This window comes from Apteryx rowi, unplaced genomic scaffold, assembly GCF_003343035.1.
Source record: "Apteryx rowi isolate R43461 unplaced genomic scaffold, aptRow1 scaffold_0, whole genome shotgun sequence".
Lineage (NCBI taxonomy): Eukaryota > Metazoa > Chordata > Aves > Apterygiformes > Apterygidae > Apteryx > Apteryx rowi.
Window position 1 is genome coordinate 9,594,023 of NW_020447195.1, and position 22,369 is coordinate 9,616,391.

The 22,369-nt window shown below is 40.7% G+C and overlaps 1 protein-coding gene across 6 annotated transcripts; it reads left to right on the forward strand.

Moving 5' to 3' along the window:
• Nucleotides 1-237: 237 nt before the first annotated feature.
• BIRC7 (baculoviral IAP repeat containing 7) lies at nt 238-21,233 on the forward strand. Of its 6 annotated transcripts, XM_026057436.1 has the most exons (11): nt 532-565; nt 1,439-2,516; nt 5,828-6,120; nt 12,502-13,030; nt 15,209-15,308; nt 16,591-16,672; nt 16,771-16,816; nt 17,803-18,021; nt 19,053-19,124; nt 19,604-19,814; nt 20,532-21,233. In XM_026057436.1, exons 4-10 carry the CDS (start codon nt 12,511-12,513, stop codon nt 19,804-19,806), a joined length of 1,242 nt encoding a protein of 413 aa, XP_025913221.1. In that variant the 5' UTR covers nt 532-565; nt 1,439-2,516; nt 5,828-6,120; nt 12,502-12,510; the 3' UTR covers nt 19,807-19,814; nt 20,532-21,233. The 6 variants fall into 6 exon arrangements, with proteins under 6 accessions (XP_025913227.1, XP_025913250.1, XP_025913221.1 ...); XM_026057442.1 differs by lacking the exon at nt 1,439-2,516 and having other exon boundaries at nt 238-565; XM_026057465.1 differs by lacking the exons at nt 532-565; nt 1,439-2,516 and adding an exon at nt 238-370.
• Nucleotides 21,234-22,369: the final 1,136 nt, after the last annotated feature.

The window sequence follows — 22,369 nt, forward strand, 5'->3', positions numbered from 1 at the left end:
GGGCTGAGGGGGCGGCGGGCGGCACCGTGGCCCCTTCCCGCTTTCCCCTCCCGGTCTGCGCCAGAGCCCCTCAGCCGCGGCCYGAGGGAGGCCCGGCCGCAGGAGTGCTTCCCCGGCCCTCGCAGCCTCGGCAGCCGCCTCCGGGCCGGGCTGGGCCGGGCGGTTCGGCCCGCTCGGGGGCGAGGGAAGCCGCGCGGCAGCTCCGGCCTCCCTGGGGCCGCCGCGCCGGGCTCTTGGCCCGCTCGCGTTTGGCCGCTGAGGAAATGGCGGCGCCGGTCCGCGCTCGAGGAGGAGCCGCCGTCGCGGGGGCACAGGGAGCCGCTGGCAGCGCCCGCCCGCCGCGGCCGCTCGCTCCCTGGTTCTCTGTCAGGTTAATTCATTCTGTTTTCCTTCCGGCTGGACGGGGTGAAATCGTGGCCCCGTTAGCAGAGCAGCGCCGAGAACTGAAAGGGTGGTGTTCAGGGAGGCTTGTCATTCCCTGCCGAGGGGAGGTGGGGAGTGAAGCCTTCCTGAACGTGCACGCAGCGCTGTGCATGTTCGGTGCTGGTTTATGCCAAAGTTGAATGTAAGTAGTCGAATATAAGTAGGTTTTAGGGAGGCCTTGGCATTTCCTTAATGAGAAATCAAATTTAATGAAAGCAATGCCCTTTTTATTTCTACTATTTGAGTTCCAACTGTTTCTCTGCTTCTTCCTGCACATATATATTTTTTCAAATGGATGGAATATCTAAAGACCAGAATTGTTGCTAGTTCTTGTTTTATTTTGGTAGTGCTTAGCGTCCCTGGGTCAAGGGACAGTTTATAGGCACTGCACAGAACAAAAAGACAGCCCCTGCCCTTCCCAAGGTCTCGTAGTTTCTTAGATTACTGGTTATAACATGGAAAAAAGTATGATAATCTGTTTCATATCTGTTTCAGTTCTGATGACTAAATCATAATGTTCATGGTGAAACAGGAATCAGTATTGTGTTGCTGCCTTGTTATTTATATTGTAGTAGTACTCAGAGGCCTCACTGTCCTACTGCCCATGTAAATACAGCAAATGGTAGTTCACTCAGTGCCCTAATAGAGTGTGGCGGACTGGAAGCCTCTTAAGCCAGAACAAAAGAAAACATCATCCCTCTTCTGAACAACAACAGTACTAGGAGATAATCAGCAAATATTGGAGATTTGTAGAATATAATTTTCTCTGTCTGACATCTTTGGAAACCAGTGTGGTAACAGGATTTATAACAAAGAATTTTTAGTGATTAATGATATGTCACTGAAATTATCTTTTACCATGTAACATAGGTGTCTGACATCTGTGTAGGGAATGAAAATAATTGATGATAAATTGGCCAGAAACCTGATATTTTTTTCTTGAAGGTGTCGAAATACCTGCCGAGATTTAGTTTGATCAGTCTCTTTTTCCTTTGAACATGCCTTTTGTTTGCAGGTTTCTTGACACAAACATGCACCATTTATGGTTACCAGATGTGAACAATATAAGAACACATAGGAGGAATTATGAATCAAAATCTGGCTGTCAACATGTGTGTGATATGTTGTGTAAATGCTTGAGGTAACAACATATATGATACCTAGTAATGAGTTTTAGTTCAGCTTGCTATTTGATAAAAAACAAATAATTTCCATTGTGTTCCATATCTCTCCTAACAAAGGTCTGAGTGGAGGTTGGGCATATCCAAGTTACGCCTCAGTTCTGTTACAGTCAGGAATCCCCTCATATGGTGTTTCTCATGCTAAGCAACAGGATACCTACTATGAAATGGAGCTATTCTCTGGTCACTTGGGTTATGTCTAAAGTAGGCCTAGGACTAACTTGTATGTTGTTGGTATCTAGTCTTATTACTGTCTTACACAAGTACCTAGAACTCTGACCAAATTAGTTAAGACTGATGTATCAGTGGTTCCAGAGGTTATAAAGTCTTGCTTGTAACATATTCAGTTTTTTGGAGTAAGAATAGAAAATTCTAGCCCTCATGAAAAATATTAAACAATGCCATCATCCTTTCTTTAGTTAAAGTTAGAAAGTCTTCCCTGTCTTCAAAAAGTCAAGAATTGTTGAGGTTTGCATTTGTTATTCTGATAAAATATCTTGATCTATAGCAACAGACTGGGCCACTTCCCTGAAATGAATAGTCCAGTTTTTCTTTTTGTCCTTTTTCTGATCAGTCACCACGAGATAAGGAAGAAAGGTTATTGCATTAATCCTCAGCACCTGGAGGTATTTTGAGGTCTGGGTTGGCTTAGTTTGCAAGTAATAATTGGCTTGTTTCATCTTAATTTTGTTTGCCATATGGTATAGCTATGGACAAAGTTGGTAGATCTGTGCTCTTGAGAGTCCCTGGATGAGATGGAAAGGCTATCCTGAAGAACAGAACTTCAGAAAGAAATGTGAGAAGAAAGCAAGCAGCATGAGATGAGAGTAGACCATCTGTCTGAAAGGAAGAGAGAAAGGCTTGTCCTGGGTACTTGGGTGATGGGCACGGTTTTGAAGTCCATGTGATTGTGTATGTTCACTAGTCTTGATATAGAAACTATGTGACTATGAATCATCCTCGCCATGACTGTGGTGTAGGCAGAATGTTAGAACCGTATTTTCTTCAGGATCCTGTGTTATAGGGGATTGTAGCTATTAGACTATGCCTATTATTTTAGACTCAAAGATAGAGTATATTAAGGTGCGTATACACACACACACACACGTAATGTCCCTAACTCCATATTTGTGGGAACATTTTTTTCTTTTGCATTAGGAAAATGTGAGTTATTGCTTCTTCCTGGTAACTTTAAGAGGAATCTTGCCCATCCATTAAGAAATACACAATCTTTTAGAAACAAAACCAGTAAGAAAAGAGGTCTGTATTAAACCATATAGATGCAAGCAATATTCAGAATGATATCAACTAAACAGAATCATTTTATCTCAACCCAGCATACTCTTGGAGAGTAACATTGTGACCTATGGTGTAACAGGTTTTTGTTTGTTTTTGGCTTTGTTGAGTGAAATRTGGTCCTATGTTCTCCTAGTGTAACAAAAGGTAAGGGTATCTTTTTCCTCCTTGGTTAACACTCTGAAATCTCAGAAGAGTTAATGTGTAAATTACAAAACATCATTTTTTGTTATTTAGATTTTACAGGGATTTGCTGCAGCCCTTTCTGCAGCAAAAATTTGGGAGTTCACTTTTGAGCAGGGGGTTAAACATTACCATGCTGGAATCTTCTCTGTTCCCTGTATGGAATGTAACTAAAGCATAGCTCCAGCTTTAATTTCCATCATTTTAGGGTGAAGAATAAAGGCAAACACACACAAAAATAGTGTATTTTCCTCTTTTCTGTTTTCATGTCACTGGCACACTGTTCTGTGAAAACATGAGAAGGGGAATCTTATCCCAAGCGCGGCCTGTGAACAGATATCATCACCATTCCAGACTCGCTGTTCTTTACAAGGCAACCTCATTGTAAAGCCGTAGCAAGAAGCTCAGCAGAACAAGGGCTGACCTCAGAGCTCTCCCAAGTGTTCCTCTTGATCTTCTTCGCTGGCAACTCTTTGTTGCTGTTATCATCTGGTTTCCATTAAATTGTAAGGATAATATGGTTTTGCTCACTTCCTAGAATTGGGTCACCCATTTTTCACTTCAGCATTCTGCAGTGTCCTTCAGGTTGATCTGTCATCTTCCTCATTTGTCATTCTTGCTATCACTTATCGGTAGAGAGACAAAATCAACCTATCTGAGTGAATTTACATGAGGAAGAACAGATGATTGCTAGTGTAAATAGCTCAAGAATATACCTTTTTGCCTGTCATCCAAATAATAATCAGGCAGCTAGGCACATCTCTGTGCAATATAAACGTTCCAAGCTACGGCAGAATTTAATTGGAAAATTAGATGTTCCATGTTCCTTGACGGCTGATTTTCCACCAATTAAAAAGTGGGACGAGCTCCATTAGATTCATAACAATGCCTGACAAATCCTTCTTTAAAGGTAATTAATGGCTGAATGGTGGAACATACATTAGTCACAAGCTGATAGCAATATTTTCTGAAGAGCTTCATTATGTTTTTTTTTTTTTCCCCGAACAATCTGGAGTAGCAATGCCACACGGTTTGGATGAGGCTACATCATCTTTCATTCCTTGTACCTCCTGTGAGGCTTTGATATCCCTTTGATAGGGAATACAGTGCAACTGAGACACTTCCACGTTGGAATCGGAGGGCAGCAGGAAAGACTGAAGGGGTGAGAGGGAGAGGCAGGCGTGAAGAAGGTGAAGCGTGACTGATCTTGGAGAAAGGCAGATCCTCCTCAGAAAGGGAGGAGGAATGGGAGCATCTTTCACACTTCAGTGCTAACTGGGGGAATTGTTCTTAGCTGTTCGTTTATCTCCTTAAACTGTAAATCGTATTCCTAAGCTCCTTTTATGACCATGGAAGCTTCTACAACTCAGACACTTTACTGCTGTTCAGCAGAGCAATAATTCATTAAATTTAGGGCAGTATTGAAATTTTTCAAGGATTTTTTTCAGCTTTCAAAATTTTGAGAGGGAACAAAAATAAAGTGAATAATGGGTCAGGTTAGTTTCTGTGCTTTTTTTTTTTTCCTCTTCCCCCCCCCCCCCAATGTTTGTATTCATTGGCAAAAAGAAGAAAGGGTAGAAAAAGAAATAAAGAGAAAATATCTTTGAAAGTGAACTCCCAAATTTTTCAGGCTTCAGAAGCCATGTAGAAAAATAAAATGCTTTCTATTTTTTCTATTTTTTACCTTTTGAAAAAGTATTAAACAGTTTTTAAATCCACTGTACCTTACAAAGCAGACTTTTTTTTTTTTTAATAATAGGCTGGACGCTGAACTCTTGAAGTTGTGAAACTGAGAATAAAACATAGTAATGACTTATGGCAGAAACACTTTGGTTTTTCTTATTCCAAGGAACTAGCATGTTAGTTTTCTTTCAAATCACAGTAGGATTTTAAGGCCAATTCCTCTACTGGTTGTTTGACTATCTGCTGTACCTTGCAGATTTTTCTTTTGATACGTGCTRTGCTCTGTTCCTGTGAGCTAGTATATTAATAGTATTTGATTCTAAGCACTCTTACAAATAGTACTGCAAGCTACATTTTTAGCTATTCCCAAATGTTACAATACATAATGTTTTGAGGCAGTCGGGTGCTATGGTAGTGGAGACAATAAGAGAGTTAGAGGAGGAGGTTGGAAGGGAGGAATCCTTAGGCAATCACTTAACAAAACATATGTTTGTTTACTCACCTGTGTGTTAGTTCTGGTAGTATATATTCTTTGTATGTGTATTTACTTTATGGCAACGTTTTTCAGGCTTCCTGAATTAGCAGTGAATTTCAGGCTTCCAAGCATCTTTGATGGGACAAATCTTTTATTATTTGTTATTAATGTGTTAAATTTTTTTGTTAGATTTTGTGAAATTTGTTGTAAATGTGTCAAATTTGTTTTTCATTATTATTGAAAAATTCAGTGAGGAATTTAAAATAATCATCAGGTGGAAAGTGCAGTGAGGGAAACCTTGATAAGCAGAGAAGAGAGCGCTTTCAATGTATAGTAGTACTTGTTATGGTTTAAAAAAATAATAATAAAAAAAAAAGCCTTGAGCTGAATGAAGAAGCAAAGTGAGACTTTTAAGCTTCGCCCTGGGGGAATGGCTTTGTGTTTCTCTCTGGTGTGACCAGTCACTTTTCCGTGTGCCTTGTCGTTATTCACGGGGTTAGATCATGCCGCCTCTGCACAGCGGAGTTATTTTATGAATGCCTTGGAGTTTCGTGTCAACAGACAGCAATATTCTTTGGTCCCGCAGTGCTGCACTGGAAGGCTCAAATTGGGGCTGAACAGACAGGCACCATGGAAGATTTTACCGATGCAGGAAATACAGTGCCAGCAGCTCTTCTGGGAGCAGCCAAGCTGCAGGATGATACCAGCTGGCCGTTCAGTGTGAAGGGAGCTCAAGGGCAAGAGACAAGGAAGAGGCAGCCAGAAGAGGAAAAGCAAGGCCATAAATGGAGTCACAGAAGCAGTCGCCTACTTCTATGGCAACAAATTGAATGACCCCCACCAACTCTGCCTCAGCCTGGCAAGCAGTTATACCACCAGGTCTGAACCAAATCCTGTTTTCTTCTCCAAAATGGATCCTTGTCTTCTTGGAGAGGTTAAGGGTGGTTCTGAGCAAATGGGAACAGGAATTTTGCTATAAAATTCCTCAATATCGAGCCCCCTTACACATCAGTTGCAGTGGCAAGCTATGGCATCTGTATTCCTGTTCCCAGCCTCTTTGCTTCGTAGATAATACCAACTGATGTGATTTTTTTTCTTTTCTATTGCAAAAGCCTCTTTCCTCAGGAATTTTTTATTCAGTCTTAATTTATCGATGAAAGCACAATAGTCTTCCTTGAGCTAAATCAAATAGAACAGCTTCATCATAGTACAGCTGCATAGGGCCTCAAGATTAGAGATGCTGAACCTCGTTGGAGTTCCTCCAGAGGTTCCAGTCACTTCAGCTCTTTGGGCTCTTCATCATGCTATCTCCAGYTATACTCTGGCCATTGTATTTACTGATTACTTTCCTTTCAAATCAGGGCAGTAGTAACAGTTAACTATTTTCAATTAATTATGTTTGCATTCCTTTCTTCTTAGACTTTCAAGTCACTGGCTAGCACTGGTTTCCAGTTAGCCCTGGCACGAGCTCAGCAATGTAGAATTTACTCTCTTGCATGGGAGCAGAGCAGTAACATTGTCATTTGTTATCACTGAACTATCCTGGATGCCTGCACTGTTGATGCTTACTGATTCCTTTTTTTTTTTTTTTGTCTTTAGCTTATTACACTCTTTGGTTTAACAAGTGTTCAGAAGTTCAGTAGGACATTTTATTCTCTAAAAAGGAAATGAAAGAAATTGCTAAAAAAGAATAGAAATAAATCTTAACATTTATACGGAATTATAATACAAGACGGTATTAGTTGCATACATCACATTACGTAATACATTAAATGCTGTCAAACATTGTTAGCTTGTTAAAATAAACCCTATCATTTCTTTTTGAGTGTGCTGGCTTATTTTTAGTTTCTCTCTGCAGCAGACTTGATGCCACTTCATGTTCTCCTGCTACAGTTGTCTCACTGGTTCTTCTGAACTTTCCTTTGTTTATGAAATGATCCCCCCAAAACCTATTACATGAGGGTCTCCCCACAGAAAATATTAAATGTATCTTGAAGCTTGCATGAAGTTAAAAGGATGGTGTGTTAACAAAAAAGCTAGTAGTGCCAGAAACAGTCAAATTTCACAAATTAGAGGTCAAATGTCAAGAGAATAAATACAAAAGGAACTGTATGCCTTTGTTGGCATGTTAGAGTAACTACTGTTTTGTCTGAGCAATTTTAGTATTAGTAGTATTATGCGTTTCAAAAGTGATGTAATCTTAATAATATGAGATCTTTACTGCAGTGTGGGATTAGACTAGCAGGTTTGCTCTGGGGAAACAATATTAGTTAAAATAAATTAAAGATATTCTCCTGTAGCCAGTATTTTCAGGAAAGACTTCTCCACTTTAGGACCTTAACCTAGAAGCAACTTTTCGGCTCCTCTGAGGTTTTATACAGTTTTTTCCTCTTTAACAGGCTTGGTGGATGGGGAAGCGAGGATTTAGAAGAGAAGGGCTTTTTCTTGACACTGCCCAAGACACCTCATAAACTTGATAAGTTACTTATCTTCTCTGTGTTCAACATCACCATCTTTAAAATGCGGATAAAGACTGTGTTTTGAGAGGTTCCCTTCAGGTGCTCTCAAGAGCAGATTTGCCCCTGGTGTAGAGTAATCAAACCAGAGCTCCAGATATCCTGGAGGCTCTCCTCTGCAACACGTGGTATTATACAGGTTTGCCAGTTCCATACGCCTTTAACACAAAACTGTGCTGTCTCAGTGCTGCCCTGTGCTGTGGACAGATTATCTGTGCATTGCGTGAAAGCGTCCCTGAAAGCTGCTTGCAGACCGCCTAGGAGGCCCGGGCGTGAGCGTGAGGTAGGCAGAGCAAGGAGCATGCTGTGTTCCCAGCTGCTCCTGAGATCRCATTTAGAAGCAAGGTGGTTATAAGCGATACAAGGCAAGGTCGTTGCTTGTAAAATGCTTCATACGGCCATAACTATTTATCCTTCTTATCTATTAACAAGTTCTTTCCTATAACCCATCAACAGAGTCCCCAAACAGCCTCTGTAAATGGGATTTTATTAACTGTCTGTCTTATATTTTTAGGATATATTCATCAAAATCAATATAGACTTACAAAGAACAGGATACCTGGAGTAGCAGATAATGTGAAATTACATATAAATTCATTGTGGAAAAATAAAAAAGAACCAAATTCACATGTTACAAAATTCTGTAAACTTTGCAAATAAGCACTGCCCCCTACTGCTCACAAGGTTTTCATTAAAGCATATTTAATTAAAATTAAAAAAAGAGAAAGTGCCAACACCAGTCTTTTTAATTAAAATGTTTGTATAGGTTTACCTGTAAGAAAAAAACAACTCTTTTTTTCTTAAAAGACACAAAGCTGAATTTATTTTTTTACAAGAATGAAACACCTGTATTAACTTGGATAGTTTATGTTTTGTCAAGCACATAGTGTAGAATAAGTAGTTACATTTATCTTCTCAAACAGAAAAGTRGTGGAAGATGACACATTTACAAATAATTCTACCTTTCAAAACTGACCTTAAAATCCTTCATTCTCAATTATGACCAAGGGACAGCAAAGAAAGAAAGATTTCAAATTTTAGAGATGCAATGGAAGCAAAAAAGTCACTGTCTTTTGCTGAGGTAAATCCCATGTAAGYCATTCAAGCTGTCATGAGTAAATTCTTGTTGCTGTTGTCTATTAATTTTAAAGTACATTTCCTTGAAAATTATAAAGTGCAAAACATGCATGTGAGAGCAAGGTGAAAAATATATAGTAATAGATTATTATACAGTCACAGAATCACTGAAGGGGCTAAGAGGGCTGCCACCATCTTTACAGGGAACTGTTGTCATGCCCCCATATGACACATGCTCCGTCGTAGTTAATGTGGTTGCACCTTATGGCTGAACAGTCTCCTTTTAGAATAGGATTATGTTCATCTCTGTTACTCTATCAGTAGAAGATAAAGAGAAAATCATGGCCACAGAAAACATTAACAGTTCAGAGAAAGAGTAGTTCTCCTCAGAACCGTTTTACTTCCAGTAGCCATCAGTGTTCCCAAGGCTCTCACGCTTGTCCAGTGTGGAGCAGATCAGTGTCGTCTGCCRCAGTTCTGAAAGGCCTAAGCAACTCCCACAAAGTATCTGAATGCATCAGTGATGTTTGGATCTGATTCAGTTGACAATAAAATTCCTCTGTTTCACTGTGGGTTTGGAAAGCAGTCTTAAAGTGGGTGTACATTTGCTGTAGAGGTAATTCCTGTCCACTTAAGCACTCCATTATGTTGCCAGCRTCCAAAGGGATCTTAAAGTACATCAGAATGAGGCTTTAATTAATCCTTAGGATGCGCTTCTGAAGTAGAAAATTTAATAGTCCTTATTTTAGGAACAGGGAAATGGGACAGAGCCTTTGAYAGTCTGACTCTCTCAAGCTTCTAAACAACTTAATGCATATCAGAAGAAGCATGCTGACGCTCCTGATGTTGGAATGTGTGATAGGGCCATCCCAGGGTGGAGGCCTTGAGCAGCGCTGCAATGCCRTATTCACTGCTGCTGTTACCGTTTGTCTCTGTTTCAGCTACTGTCCATAGGTCTCCGAAAGTGCTTAAATATGTTTTGTTTCTACATAAGGACAAACGTTCTAGGTCTAAGTCATGCCTGCTAACTCAAAATAAGTCTTGTAAAAAGGACTAAAAATRATTTTCCTAGGAGATCCCAGAACACAGAACAGAAAGGCTGGGTATGCTTATGAGATGCTGTACCAAAGAGGAGCAGCCTCAGACCTTTTTGTTCAGCTGCTAGATATAGTAGCCAAGCTACTGTAACAAAATAGGAGGATTGCAGGTAGTATCTGGTGGGACTTAAGATGTCACGACTGGAAGATATGTTAGATTTTAACTACACCCCAAGGCTTTGTTGGTTTTTAGCTGCTCAAACAGTTACTTCCTGGAGGAAGTTTAAGGAGTAACATTATGTCTTTCCCTTGTGACACCTGCTTAGGCAGATGAAATTTGGACTGCTGAGCTGATAGAGGATTTCAACACAAAGCTAACCAATCAGGGAAAAATAGGCATTAAAAGGGYTTCCCTGCCAGGTGGAATCACTTGGTATTGTAAGGATTTCTAATCCTCTGAGAAAGGTGTTACCTAGAAAAGAATAAAGTAGCTCAAAGCTTGTGGGAATGGGGGAGTCTTAGCTATTAGAAGGGGTGAGTGTGTGGATTTTTTGTCTTTTTTTTTTTTTTTGAGTATGCTGGTAAGTTTCTTTTTTTAGCTTCTGTCTTGCTAAATGCAGGGAATTGTTGATATCAACTGCAATATCCCTTTGAAAATGTATTACTAAATGGGTATGAGTAGCGGATTGTGGGAGAGTATTGGCTCTTAGTTGTGTTGTAGCTTTTTAAAATACAATTTGTTTGGGGAATTTTTTTATCAAGATTACTGGATCTTCTGCAGAATGTATACAAATGTCTTTAACACAGATAAACCATAGTGGATTTCTCTGTGAGCAAAAAACTGTGTATATATATGTGTTTGCTCTCCTATGTCCCATCTCTTACTTAAAAAGCCTTGGTTCAGCTGTTTGGGTTTTGGGTAAGATAACTCCTTTTCTTTCCTCTTTTCTGGCTGTGAAATTTGGTCTAATCTGTACTCCCTAAGAGGAAATACCCTATGGTCGCTCTTGCTCGCCTCCTAAGTGGAAAGCAACACTTGTAGTTTGGTGGGAATAATAGTTTTTGCTTTGACAGTGCACAAGACTAGAGCAAAACTGGTATTGTAAAACTGTCCCTGTTGAGCAAGTCTCTCTGTCACCTCTTTRAGTTCTGAGAGCAAAATCAGCTGTGCAGGCTGAAGCCCTGCATGCTCCTAAGTTTGCTTAGTCTGCAAATTCTGCTGTGTGTCAGTGAGTAACAGGGTTTTTCATGTTGTTGTCCTTTCTGTATGAATTTCTCTTTATACCAGAAACATAGTTCTTGAGTAACTGCTTCAGTGTAAGTAAAAACACAGCTCTTAAAATGAGCATTTAGAGCCTTTTTTCCTCTACAACTCTGGTTGCTGTGATTATAGTTATAGAAGAAAATTCTGCTTGCTAATGAATTTTTTTCTTGCTTGCTTTCTTTTCCTGTGAGAGGCATGTGGCTGAGCAAGCTATCTTTTGCTTTTAAAGTATCAGTAAGTATGGAATGCCTATAAATGATGGATTTATCAACTCTGCCTACAGGTCTTGCAACTAAAATGTCCTGTTGCTTTCTCCCTTAARTGTGCTGCAGTGTTTATCTAGGAGAAGTAGTTCTTCAGAGATGCTAGTAGCCAAGTACCTCTCAGTCACATGTGACTGTGCCTACCATGGGGTAGATGTTATACAGTTTTCCTCCTTAGATATTAGTTAAATCAGTCTTGATTCTCAGTTGTGTAATTGTGTGACCTTTGAAAGTGTATTTGCTAGCCATTTAGAAAGCATTGGAAGCAGTAGTTGACTTAAATTTAGCTTACTGGTATAGGGGAAGGGGCTGCTATCTTAGGTAAGTAGGATGAGGGCTTAGATAGGCAGGCATTCTGTAACTCCTTAATTTTATTCTTCTYGCACAGAACTAGCACAGGCAGAAAATGTCTCGTCTTTCTGTTTAATTTAAGAAAACATCCCTCTAGAAACTGGGCATAATTATTTCTAGACTGCTTCCTGCAGAAGATCTCTTATTATAGAGATATTCCTGTATAYTCAGTATTTAATTAGCATAATAAAGTGGTGGAAAATCTACTAAAATTCTGGATAATGTTTGGCTCTAAGCTAGACGTTATGAGATAATGTTTTCTTTGGTTTGGCTGTTCTCTGCTTTAGGGCTTCTTAAATGTGCTTTTAGAAGGGRCGAAAAAAATTCAGAGCCTTTTTAACATTAGTTTAAAGGCTGAGCAAATGAGTGAGCATTTGTCACACAGTTTGAAGGCTGGATTGGTTTAGCCAGAGAGGCAGCCTAGGTTTTGCCCTCTCCTCACCATCTGTTTCTGCAAGCATCTTTCCTGTGAATTGATAGAGGAGGTCAGAAAGTGCTAGTCTCTTCCCTGTAGACACCAGTGAGGACTCAGCAAAAGTTCAGGGGAAAGCAGCAAAGCATCGAAGCACTAGATCTGTGACTGGGCTGCAATTCAGGAACAAGCCTGGCTTTGTTGAGACCATGAGCTTTCCAGAATGTGCATCGGGATGAGCTGTGGGGAGGTACAATGCATGACGCAGGCTGGCGGCCTGATGCTGCCTGACATCAGGAATCCAGCTGACTGCTCTGGGTCATCTAATTCTCTCTTTCAGAACAGGAACATGGGGGACRCAGTCCTACCACAGGAGACTCTGCTCGGGACAGCTCATTGCCAGCTGTTCAAATTCATCATGAGGAATGAAGCAAGAAGACTGAGAACTTTTTGGCAATGGCCAGATAGCTCAYCTGTGTCTGCCCAAGATTTGGCCAGGGCTGGCTTTTTCTTTGTGGGTCCAGGAGACGAAGTACAGTGCTTCTGCTGTGGTGGCATCCTGAAGGATTGGGTACCTGGCGATTGCCCTATAGTAGAGCACCTGAAGTTCTTCCCTTCCTGTAAATTCATTTGTGGTGAGGATGTTGGGAGCCAACAACTGTTTCCTCTTGAGGAAATACTTGACTGTGTGGATGGGCAGTTCCTCAGTCTCTTGCAGAGCATAGGCAGTGAGGAGACAGCCCTTCCCAATCAACCGGAATATCCGGAGATGGGAACAGAGGAGATGAGACTATCTACTTTTCAGAGCTGGCCGCAATATACTGAGGCGCATCCTGAGCAACTGGCTAGAGCAGGATTTTTTTACACAGGTAGGTACACGGGGGAAAGTCTCTGTCCGTGTAACACTGTAAAACTATGTTTGTGTATATTTCTGTTTGGGAATCCCCAGCTAGATCTTTTAGTTCATCAAGTGCTGGGAGGAAATGTTAGCCCATAGCCAGAACTTTCAGTTAGAGGATTTGACTCAGCTTGATGCAAATCTTGTTCAGCTGGGCCATTCTGAATGACAAACATTCAAAAAACCAAGTCATTCAGTGCAGGTCTGGGAACTGAGTGATTTGGTGTCTGGATAAACTTGCTGCAGTGCAGTGTGAATGTTTTGTTGATACTGCAAGTGGACCCAACATACAGAGAAAGGGCTGCTTACTTGAGGGTTTCAACAGAGTAAATGTGGTCTCTTGCAAAGCAGCTTTACTTGCATTTACATCTTGCTGTCATCACAGTATCTTCATCCTAGATAAAGGCATACACTTATCTGTGTTGCAATGACATCTTCAACTGTTACTTGCAGTGTTTTTAAAAATGCATGCCTGGCTTTTGGTGTTGCTTCCTTAGGTGCTGCTTATGGCTTTATATTRAAGCATTTTCAAGCTTTTGGCTATGGAAGCTTTTCTGGCTGTTTTCTGGTGGTATGAATTAGTACAGCTTATTAGAACAGCTTGTAACTCCTAGACATGAAAAGAAACCTAATGAATTTGATGCTTTTCATCTGATATATTGTTTTGAAAGCTAATAAATTTTAAACTCCTATTCAAGTTAATTTTTGAAGATGTCACTATGTCTTAATGCTATTGCTTCTCTGAATAGTTGTACCCACTTGGAGTGCGGTTAGAAACCAGTTCCTTTCTTCAGCCTGGGCAGCTGCACTTTCCGTCTTGGGCAGAACTTAGTTCTATGCTTAACTCCTGTTTGGGCACTAAGGAGTCTGTTAGTAGATCCTCCTTTTCATTACTAGCAGGAACAGAAAATGTGGTGTGTTCTTAATGGATGTTTTACTGGAAGAGGAGTGTACAGTTTAAGATGCAAAAAACCTGTTTATTACTAGCACWTTTAGAAGGACTTTAGCCACTTGCTTGGTATGTGACAGTTCATATAAGCTCTGTTATGCACCACAGCCTTCTCTTCTCAAAAGCCCACATAAAGCTGAGTTAAACCTTTTAGATACTCAACCCGTTGAGCTGTCATTCTGGCTTGTTGTTGCTGTAAGGATTCTAGACTTGCATTACAGAACTAAAAGATACAGCATATTTTCTCAGAAAAGTATTTCTTGTTTAGTTGAATTTCAGTTGTTTTCCCCTTGAGAAGGCTTTGCTAGTTAGGTAGTAGATTTGAATAAATACTGTTTACTGGACTGAGCAGTCAGAGCAAGTATTTACAGTATATTAATTCCTAACTGTGATTAAATATTGGCAGGAAGAGGTTCCTTCTCTGTATTTTGGAATCTAGTGCTATTTCTCTGTGGAATACAAATGTGACTTCTTCCCTATGAAGGCATTTATTGTTTTTATATTTGTACATCAATAAACTGAGACATGGAATGAAGTGACAGGCAGAGTCCATAAACTAAAGTCTTCTTGGGAGCAAACCTATCCTGAATGCCTTGAGTTCTTATCACTGAAGTAAAACTGAATTGCTCTCCATTTAAGCAGTAGTTGCTGAGCACAGTTCTTGCCTGTGCTTGGTGGTTCCCCCTCTGCCCCCAGCTGAGAAGATAAGCACAATAGCAGGTTGGATAGCTTGGGACCATGTTGTGGCAAATTCTTTATACCTATGAAGCAGAAGYGGCGTAGATTGTCTGACTGCACCAGGAACAGATTATCCAGAGAAGTAGCTTGTGGTGCAGGAAACAAAGTATGTTTGTGGGTATAACTAATTACAGCTCTGCTAAATGCAGGTAAGAGGGGATTGGATAGTGATGTGCGTATGTGAAAGGTTATGATGCTGRCATGCATGCTACTTGTTAGCGTGTGACCCAGTTCTGGAATAATCTCAGCTAGCTACAGCGCTCGTAGTTCAATAYGCTCATCTGATTCCCTGCCCCTAAACAACTTGCACAACTCTGGTAAGTTGTCATGTGCTCATCTGTTCAGTCCTGTGGCCTATGTTTTGTACTGAATCTCTCCCTAGCTTCTGAWCCTGAGCTAGTATAGCATATAGTGTCTTTTTTTTTCTTCTTCTTTTTTTTTCTTTTTTTCTCTCTCTTCCAGGACAAGGTGATATGGTGAGGTGTTTTTACTGTGATGGAAGTGTGAGGAACTGGGAGTTTGGAGATGACCCTTGGAGAGAACATGCAAAATGGTACCCAAGGTAACTCGGTCCTGGCTGACAACTGTCTCTTGTAGCAAGGCCAAAAGATAGTTCACGTGTTCCACACTGTGTGGATCCTTACCTCACAAGATGGGAGTGCCACCAGTTGAGAGACAAGCAAATCACAAGTGTACTGGTAATAGTGGGTATAACCTCCAGGCTCTTTTATTAGCTTAGTTCCAGCTAAGTAGAAAAATTCAGAACTAGGTGATCAGCTGGACAGATATGTTTGGTCCTGTTTAACTGCATAAACTGCCATAGTGTTTAACTTTCTGGTATTCTCTGATATCTCAAGAGAAAGGCTCTGAATTCCTGAGGTCAGATTTGCACAGCAAAAGACCATCTTCAAATCCTAGTAGTGGGTAAAGATTGGAGAACTTGTTTGTAGGTCTGTCTTCAGTTTGTATAGTCTTCTAAAAGCGTGTACCTCCCACTCTCTCCTTACAAGTGAGAGAATCAATAGTTTGAAAGGCCTCCTGGCAAACCTAATCATCACCTCCTTCCTGCATGCCTCCCTCCCCCTGTCCCCCCACCCCACCTCTGGAAAAAAGTGATTTTTGCAGTCTCTCTACATATGTAATCTCTTACAATAGGTTGCTGACTCCAGGATGGTCAGCTTCAGTCCCTTAGCCATCTTCTTTTTATCCCAAAAGTTGATTTGTTAACCATCATAACCTTCTGCGTTAACCATCACCAAGTAGGTTTCATCATCATCTAAACTGTAACTAGCTTTGTAAAAGATCTATACAAACAGAAGTGACAAAGCCTATGCATTTAGATGCTCTCACTTTAAAAGTAAAATCAAAACCTTCAAGCTGAGGTGGAATGGCACAGTTCAGACCTGAGCTTTTTTGACTTGATCTAGAGTTCATTATCTACAAGGTCAATTCATGTCACTTTCCTTGATGTCAAAGAGTAGCCTGGGTTCCTACTGTTCTCAGGTACAAAAAGAAAGATACCATAAACCTTGTGTTTTTTGTGGCAGTTCTTGTGATCTTCTGTGATCTGGTTTATTATCGTGTTTTCTGTGACCTGTTCCAAAGGATGTTGCAACTGAGCTAATCTCGGAGGCCAAACCGGGGGGGAGAAGGGGAGACCATGAGCTTCTTAATATTGTCCTTCTTTATGCAAGGACAAGAAGGCCATGATAATCCCTCTTCCTTACCAAATATAGCAATTTGCCTGTAAGCCGATAGCACCCATTGCTCCTAAACTTCAAACCACTACTACTGCTTTCACTCAGAGATCCTGTACTAAACTATTTAAATCTTTCTGCTCACAGGTGTGAATTTTTGTTGCGATCAAGGGGAAGAGAATTCGTTAGCGGTGTTCAGGAGTCCTATTTCAGCACGCTGGTATCTCCAGTGAGTCATGTATTTTGTGTATACTGGATGGGAGTTTGGATGATGGGGGAGCTTTGAACGCGTGCTTCTCTTACGTGACCATCTYGTGACATTTTCAGAGAGATTCCTGGCACCAGGCTGACCAAGGTTCTTCTGCTTCCCAAGGTTGGTGCTGTGTAATTGCATGGTGTTGTCCTTTCTCAGCTCCCCCACCTCAGTTTGTGTGTACTCTGCAGACCTGGTGTTTGAGAGATGTTTTGATGTTCTAGAAGCTGTTTTGCATTATTTTTAGGAAATGGTTTCTAGCACAAGAAGCAAAAGTGCTTGCTCTTGAGATCTTTTTGCATATGTATCTATACATATCCAGACTAGCTAAATGTCTTTGGTCTTAAGAAAAAAAAAAAAAAATCTTGTGACTTGTAGGTGTTTGCCTAAACCTCCTTTGATTTGATTTDTTCACATTCATGGTGTTTTTGTCTGTCTGAAGAGTCTTTGCCGGACTATAGCATTTGAAACATATTTAGTATGAGACCTGAGAATAACTAGAGGGTCCAGGTGTTCATGAAAGTGTTGATCCTGGGGATCTATTTCCATTCATTGGCTGCTCCTGGAAACTTAAGTAGGTAAAATCTGGCTCCTGTAATTGTGGAAAGCTGATTTACCTTGTTGACTTGAGGTTGCAACACCCTCATTCACCAATCATATATGCTGAGCTTAAGAAAACCTTAAACCTTTAGAATGGGTTGCCAGCTGAATTTCCCACTTCTGYCTTTACTGATGAATGAGTGAGCTAGATGAAGGTTCCTCTTGACCTCCATGAAAGCAGTTTTGAGCCTTCTATTCTGGGATGTGAAAACAAAGATTCTGGACTGGTGACAAGCCTGGAAGACTCAGTCCACTGACATTGTAGAATGAAACAYTGAAAATTAAGATCTTCTGCCTGTTATGAAATTGCTTGCAATGACTTTGTGAATCATGATCAGAAGCAACAAACTGTAAATCTGGACACTGATAGCTATATCTMTATATACATCAATATATAGAATATGGCTGTTACTGCCACTTTATGTATAACAGTTTCAGGGAGTGGCATATTTCATTGCCCAAAAGCTTCCCCTTTTTTGGTAAAGTATCTGCTCACTGCTTTACAGATCCGGTGAGGAATTGGGAATTGCAGTCTCTTTCTCCTCTGGATCAGTTTTCTGTAGTGCAGAATATCCTGCAGATGGGCTTTGACCCCACCTTGGTGGCTAACCTGGTAGAGAATAAATACGTGCTGACTGGGACTTACTACCTTTCTGAGTCTGAACTGATTTCTGATCTGCTTCAGACAGACTGGGAAGGGAGCAGCAGTGCAGAAGAAAGCAGAGGTATGCCTGACTTGCCCGCCTATGTTCTTGGTGGCTGTTTAACCTCTTATTCACTTAATCTTGAGCACTGTTGTGAACTTGTCTTGCAGGTCTGCATTCTCTCTTCCTAGGCTGGAATTAAGTGTAGTAATGTACCCAAGCCTGCCTTTCTCTGAGAGGCTGCAAAATAAGATTCTGCTTTCATGATGCTTGAAGAGGCTGCAATTRCTGGAGTACTAGTAACTGTATCTGTTTCCAGTAGGGTGTGATGTAGATATTCTTCTTCAGTCTTTTCTGCTGCCCTTAAAGTAGCTGGCAGCTCACTATGTGGAGGCTTGTCCATAAATTCAGATCCGTTGGTGCAGACAGTTAGACATAGGCAGTTGTCTGAAGGAAGGCTTCTAGGGTGAATGCATGCTCCAAGCCTCTTTAAAGTTGAACCAAGGGCTTGCTCAGAAATAGTTGTTTTCCATTTGTTTGGATAATGTACACTCTCCTCAACTTACCTGCATCTGTGTTGTTACCTGTTCTACAGAATCTGTTTGCTGAGTGAATTTATTTGAGGCTACAGTTTCACACACGTGTATATATATATATATATATATTTATTTATTTATTTATTTTTTCTTCTGGTAGCAAGCCTGCTTTCCAAAGCTCTTGTCTCCATGTGACAGTCTACCACCTCTTTAGCTWTGTCAAGGCAAAAAATAAAATGGTTCCCACCAAACTGAGGGAATGATTRAATTGTAGCACCAGAGCAGGAATGAGCAGCTGATGGTTCCCACTGTCCAGTAGAACTTAAACCAGATTCTCTGAGGAGAGAATGCAATGTGGACATGCATGTTAACCTCCTTACCAGGATGTGCAATTGCCCGAGATGTCAGCTGAGAACATCAGCTTGGCCAGGCTGTATGTGGGGTTAGCAGTTCTGTAAAGAGCTGTTTGATCTGAGGGTAGTGAAACACRGGATATTACATCTTTTTAAGCACAGCACTGTCTGAAGAGGGAGGAAAGGGGTAGCGTTTAATGCATCTTYCTTCCTGTTTATACAGATCCTGTTCAGAGAGAGACTGAAACATTGCGTTCAAGAGAAGAAACACAACCTGTGCAACAAAAGGAATCAGGTGCACTGGAGTGACAGTGGCGGGGAAATTAGGCCAAAACTAGGATGGCTCTTATAGCAGCAATATTAGTGCTCATTATGTTCATTTGTTAATCCTGAAAAGCAATGTGTTCTAGTTTGCATGGTGACTGAACATTACTTATACAAAAACTAGGGTTTCACTGTGAAACAGACTGTGATACTGAAAATTTGGTTCATCAGGGATAAGTTRCATCATGCAGTATAACGATGTTGATCCCTTCCCACCTAGCCAGTCCAGCATGTGTAGATGTGCAAGCAAGAGTTTAGAATAGCTGTGGGGTTATTTCAGCCTGAAAAGAAATTGCCTGAGAATAGTACTTTTGCCACTTTCACATTCTCTGAACAAAACAATGAGCAAGTTGCAGGAATATATGACTTTTGGAGATCATAGGATTGTCACTCTGGAMTAATTGTATTGCTAACACTTTGGGCTTTTTTTTTTTCCCCCCCTTGTTAAAGATGAGACTCCACTGAGCACAGAAGAGCAGCTCCGACGCTTGCAAGAGGAGAGGATGTGCAAAGTGTGCATGGACAGAGATGTGTCTGTTGTCTTTGTTCCCTGTGGTCACCTGGTAGCATGTGCAGAATGCGCCCCCAACTTGAGACTGTGTCCTATCTGCAGAGCAGTCATCCGGGGAAGTGTGAGGACTTTCATGTCCTGAAGCATGAGGTACTTAAGGGGAGAGACAGTCTATAAAATCCACTCATAACACAGCAGAGGAACAAAATAAGTAAATAGTTCAACTGATGCTGGAGCAATCTTATCTGCCAGGTAGCTTGGCCTAAATGCAGGCATTCACCAAATTTGAATGTATTCCTTTGCATAGTGCCTACAGTGAGAGTTGCTGATATGCTGTATTCTTACTGACCTTGCTGGAAGATTGCTCCAGAAAAATTCTGCTAGTTTCTTTTACCCACCAAAATGAGACCTCTGTTGATAGAGATTATCCTCCTCCGAAGTCTTGCATATCTAAATGAATCCCAGCTCTGTGTTGAAATCAAGGACTGTTTCCAGTGGACTGTCTCTGATTCTTTTTCTTCCATTTAGCAGTTGCTTAGAGATGATGAAAATAATTAGCTTATCCTTCTAGGGTTGATGTCTTCCCTCCATAAGTCTAAGTAAAAATTAGACTATTTTTATAACAAACACATTCCTCTGAGACTAGAATATCGAGCAGCATGTATTGTGGGGAAGCAGTGGGTGGTTTTTGTTTCTTTTTGTTCTGAGCTCTTTGCTGTGAGGGGGAAGAGGATTGGACAAATGAAACCATAAATGGGGAATTGTCTTGTGAAACATTTCTGAGTTGTTGACAGTTAATAATATCCAAATTTACATAATTAAGTGAAAACTCTAATCTGTAGATTTTTTTTCAACTTCTATTGTCAGCTTGATGACCTTCCTCACTAGACAGAAGGTGAAAGACTGATCTGGGTTACTGGATGATCTGCTGCAAGTTTCTCATAAAGCCTCTTCCCTGGCTATTGGAGACTATCCTTCTGCTAGAAGATAGCTATGGGAGCTTACTTTTTTTTAGGACTTCAGTTTGCTGGCTAAACTAATGATTCTTAGTTCAAATGCGGTATTTTATCATGTAGCGCCCCCCCCCCCCCCAAGAAAAAAAAATTGTCAATAATATAGCCTGTTAATAGGTTTACTGGCTGCAGGGGAAAGGGAATATATGTTTTTAAAAAATAAGTGTTCTTTTTCACTGAATAAAAGGTCTTTCTTTATCTTATGGAGGTCTGAGTATCTGGTTCTAATATAATGTCCTACTTGTACAAGAGGCATCAGGCAGTAGATAGTTGAACTTCCATCCTTCAGTACTAGGTAGGCATGGGTGAAGGAAGCAACTGTTTTTACCATCTGTTAGTGGTTTCCTTGGGAGCCCACAAACGTGGTGTGTGTGTCTGTGTCCTCCAAACTCTTCAACTGCAAAAGGAGGGAAATGTCCCTTTAGTAACTTGTGCAAACTGTTTTTTGACTAGCAGTAAGTCCCAAGTGATGCCTGTCCCCAATAGAGGGCACTCTTAACCTGGCAATAAGGGAACCACTTGCGCAAAACCTTCAACTGCTCCTCTGAATTACGGCACAAGAGATGCAAAGGACTGGGAGTTGGTACCCTAACAAAAKATGATATTACACAGACTTGCAATACACGTAGGTATAGCACAAGTAGCCAGGAAGAAGGCATGTGAGAGCACAAAAGGTGGATGGCACTGCTACTGAAAACCAGACAAGGTAATTAAGTGTGGAATAGGATTCYTAGTAGTTTGTCTTGTCTTTTTTTCTTTTTTTTCTTTTKTCCCCTCTTCTTGTACTGGGCTTGATTTAAGGCACTCACTGATAATAAATATCATATGCTTACCTGAACCTTTATTTTACTTGCAGTAAAAGRTACTTATCTGTGTACCTCATAGGACAGAAAGAAGGGATAGTGGTTCTGAAGCTACCAGATCATGACACGTGTATTTACTTAATTGCCCCTTACTGGTATATGCCAAGAAGTATGTTGTTAAGTTCATAGTTCTAGAGATATGGATACTTAACCTCTTTAGAGCACTTAGCAGGTGTTTGGGTTCAGTTTTCTTTGTAAATGTGGCATCAAGGCTTGGTCACTTTGAGAAGTATTGTGTTAAAAACATGCAGACCTGATTCTTTTTTTGACTTCATACTGCCACCAGCAATAATTCCTTCCTGAACTGACTAGTGAAATATTCTAGCTGTTCAAAACCAAAACCATGCTTTGTCCACCATCTGTGCTGAATTTTTTTGCACTCAAACAAGGCCAATAAAGAATGATGGTATCTTATGGACAATATATCTCTCTTCAACAACCTTCCTTCTGAGAAGAAAAGAATTTTCATTAAAACAAAAGTGTAAAGTCAATATTTTCTAATCAGAAAAAGGAAGATTAACTTTAAAATCCCCAAATAAATGGAATCTGATTTTTCTGAACAGTCTGTCTAGAACACGTTTGTTCTCCCATTCCTTTTTCTGCCCCTCCAGGGAACGTCAGGTGGGCATCTACGAATGAATGTAATACGCAAAAGAACTGAACCAAAAAAGAGGTGAAGAAAGTGCCAAGTGACTGTATGAGCACTGCTGTGCATGTTGTCAGATGGCACAGTAGCTTGTGTCCTGCTGTTAACAAAAAACTCTTTCAGTGGCACAGTATTGGCCAACATGGGAGGCAGCATGTTTTGTCAGGCAGATCTCTTTCAAAG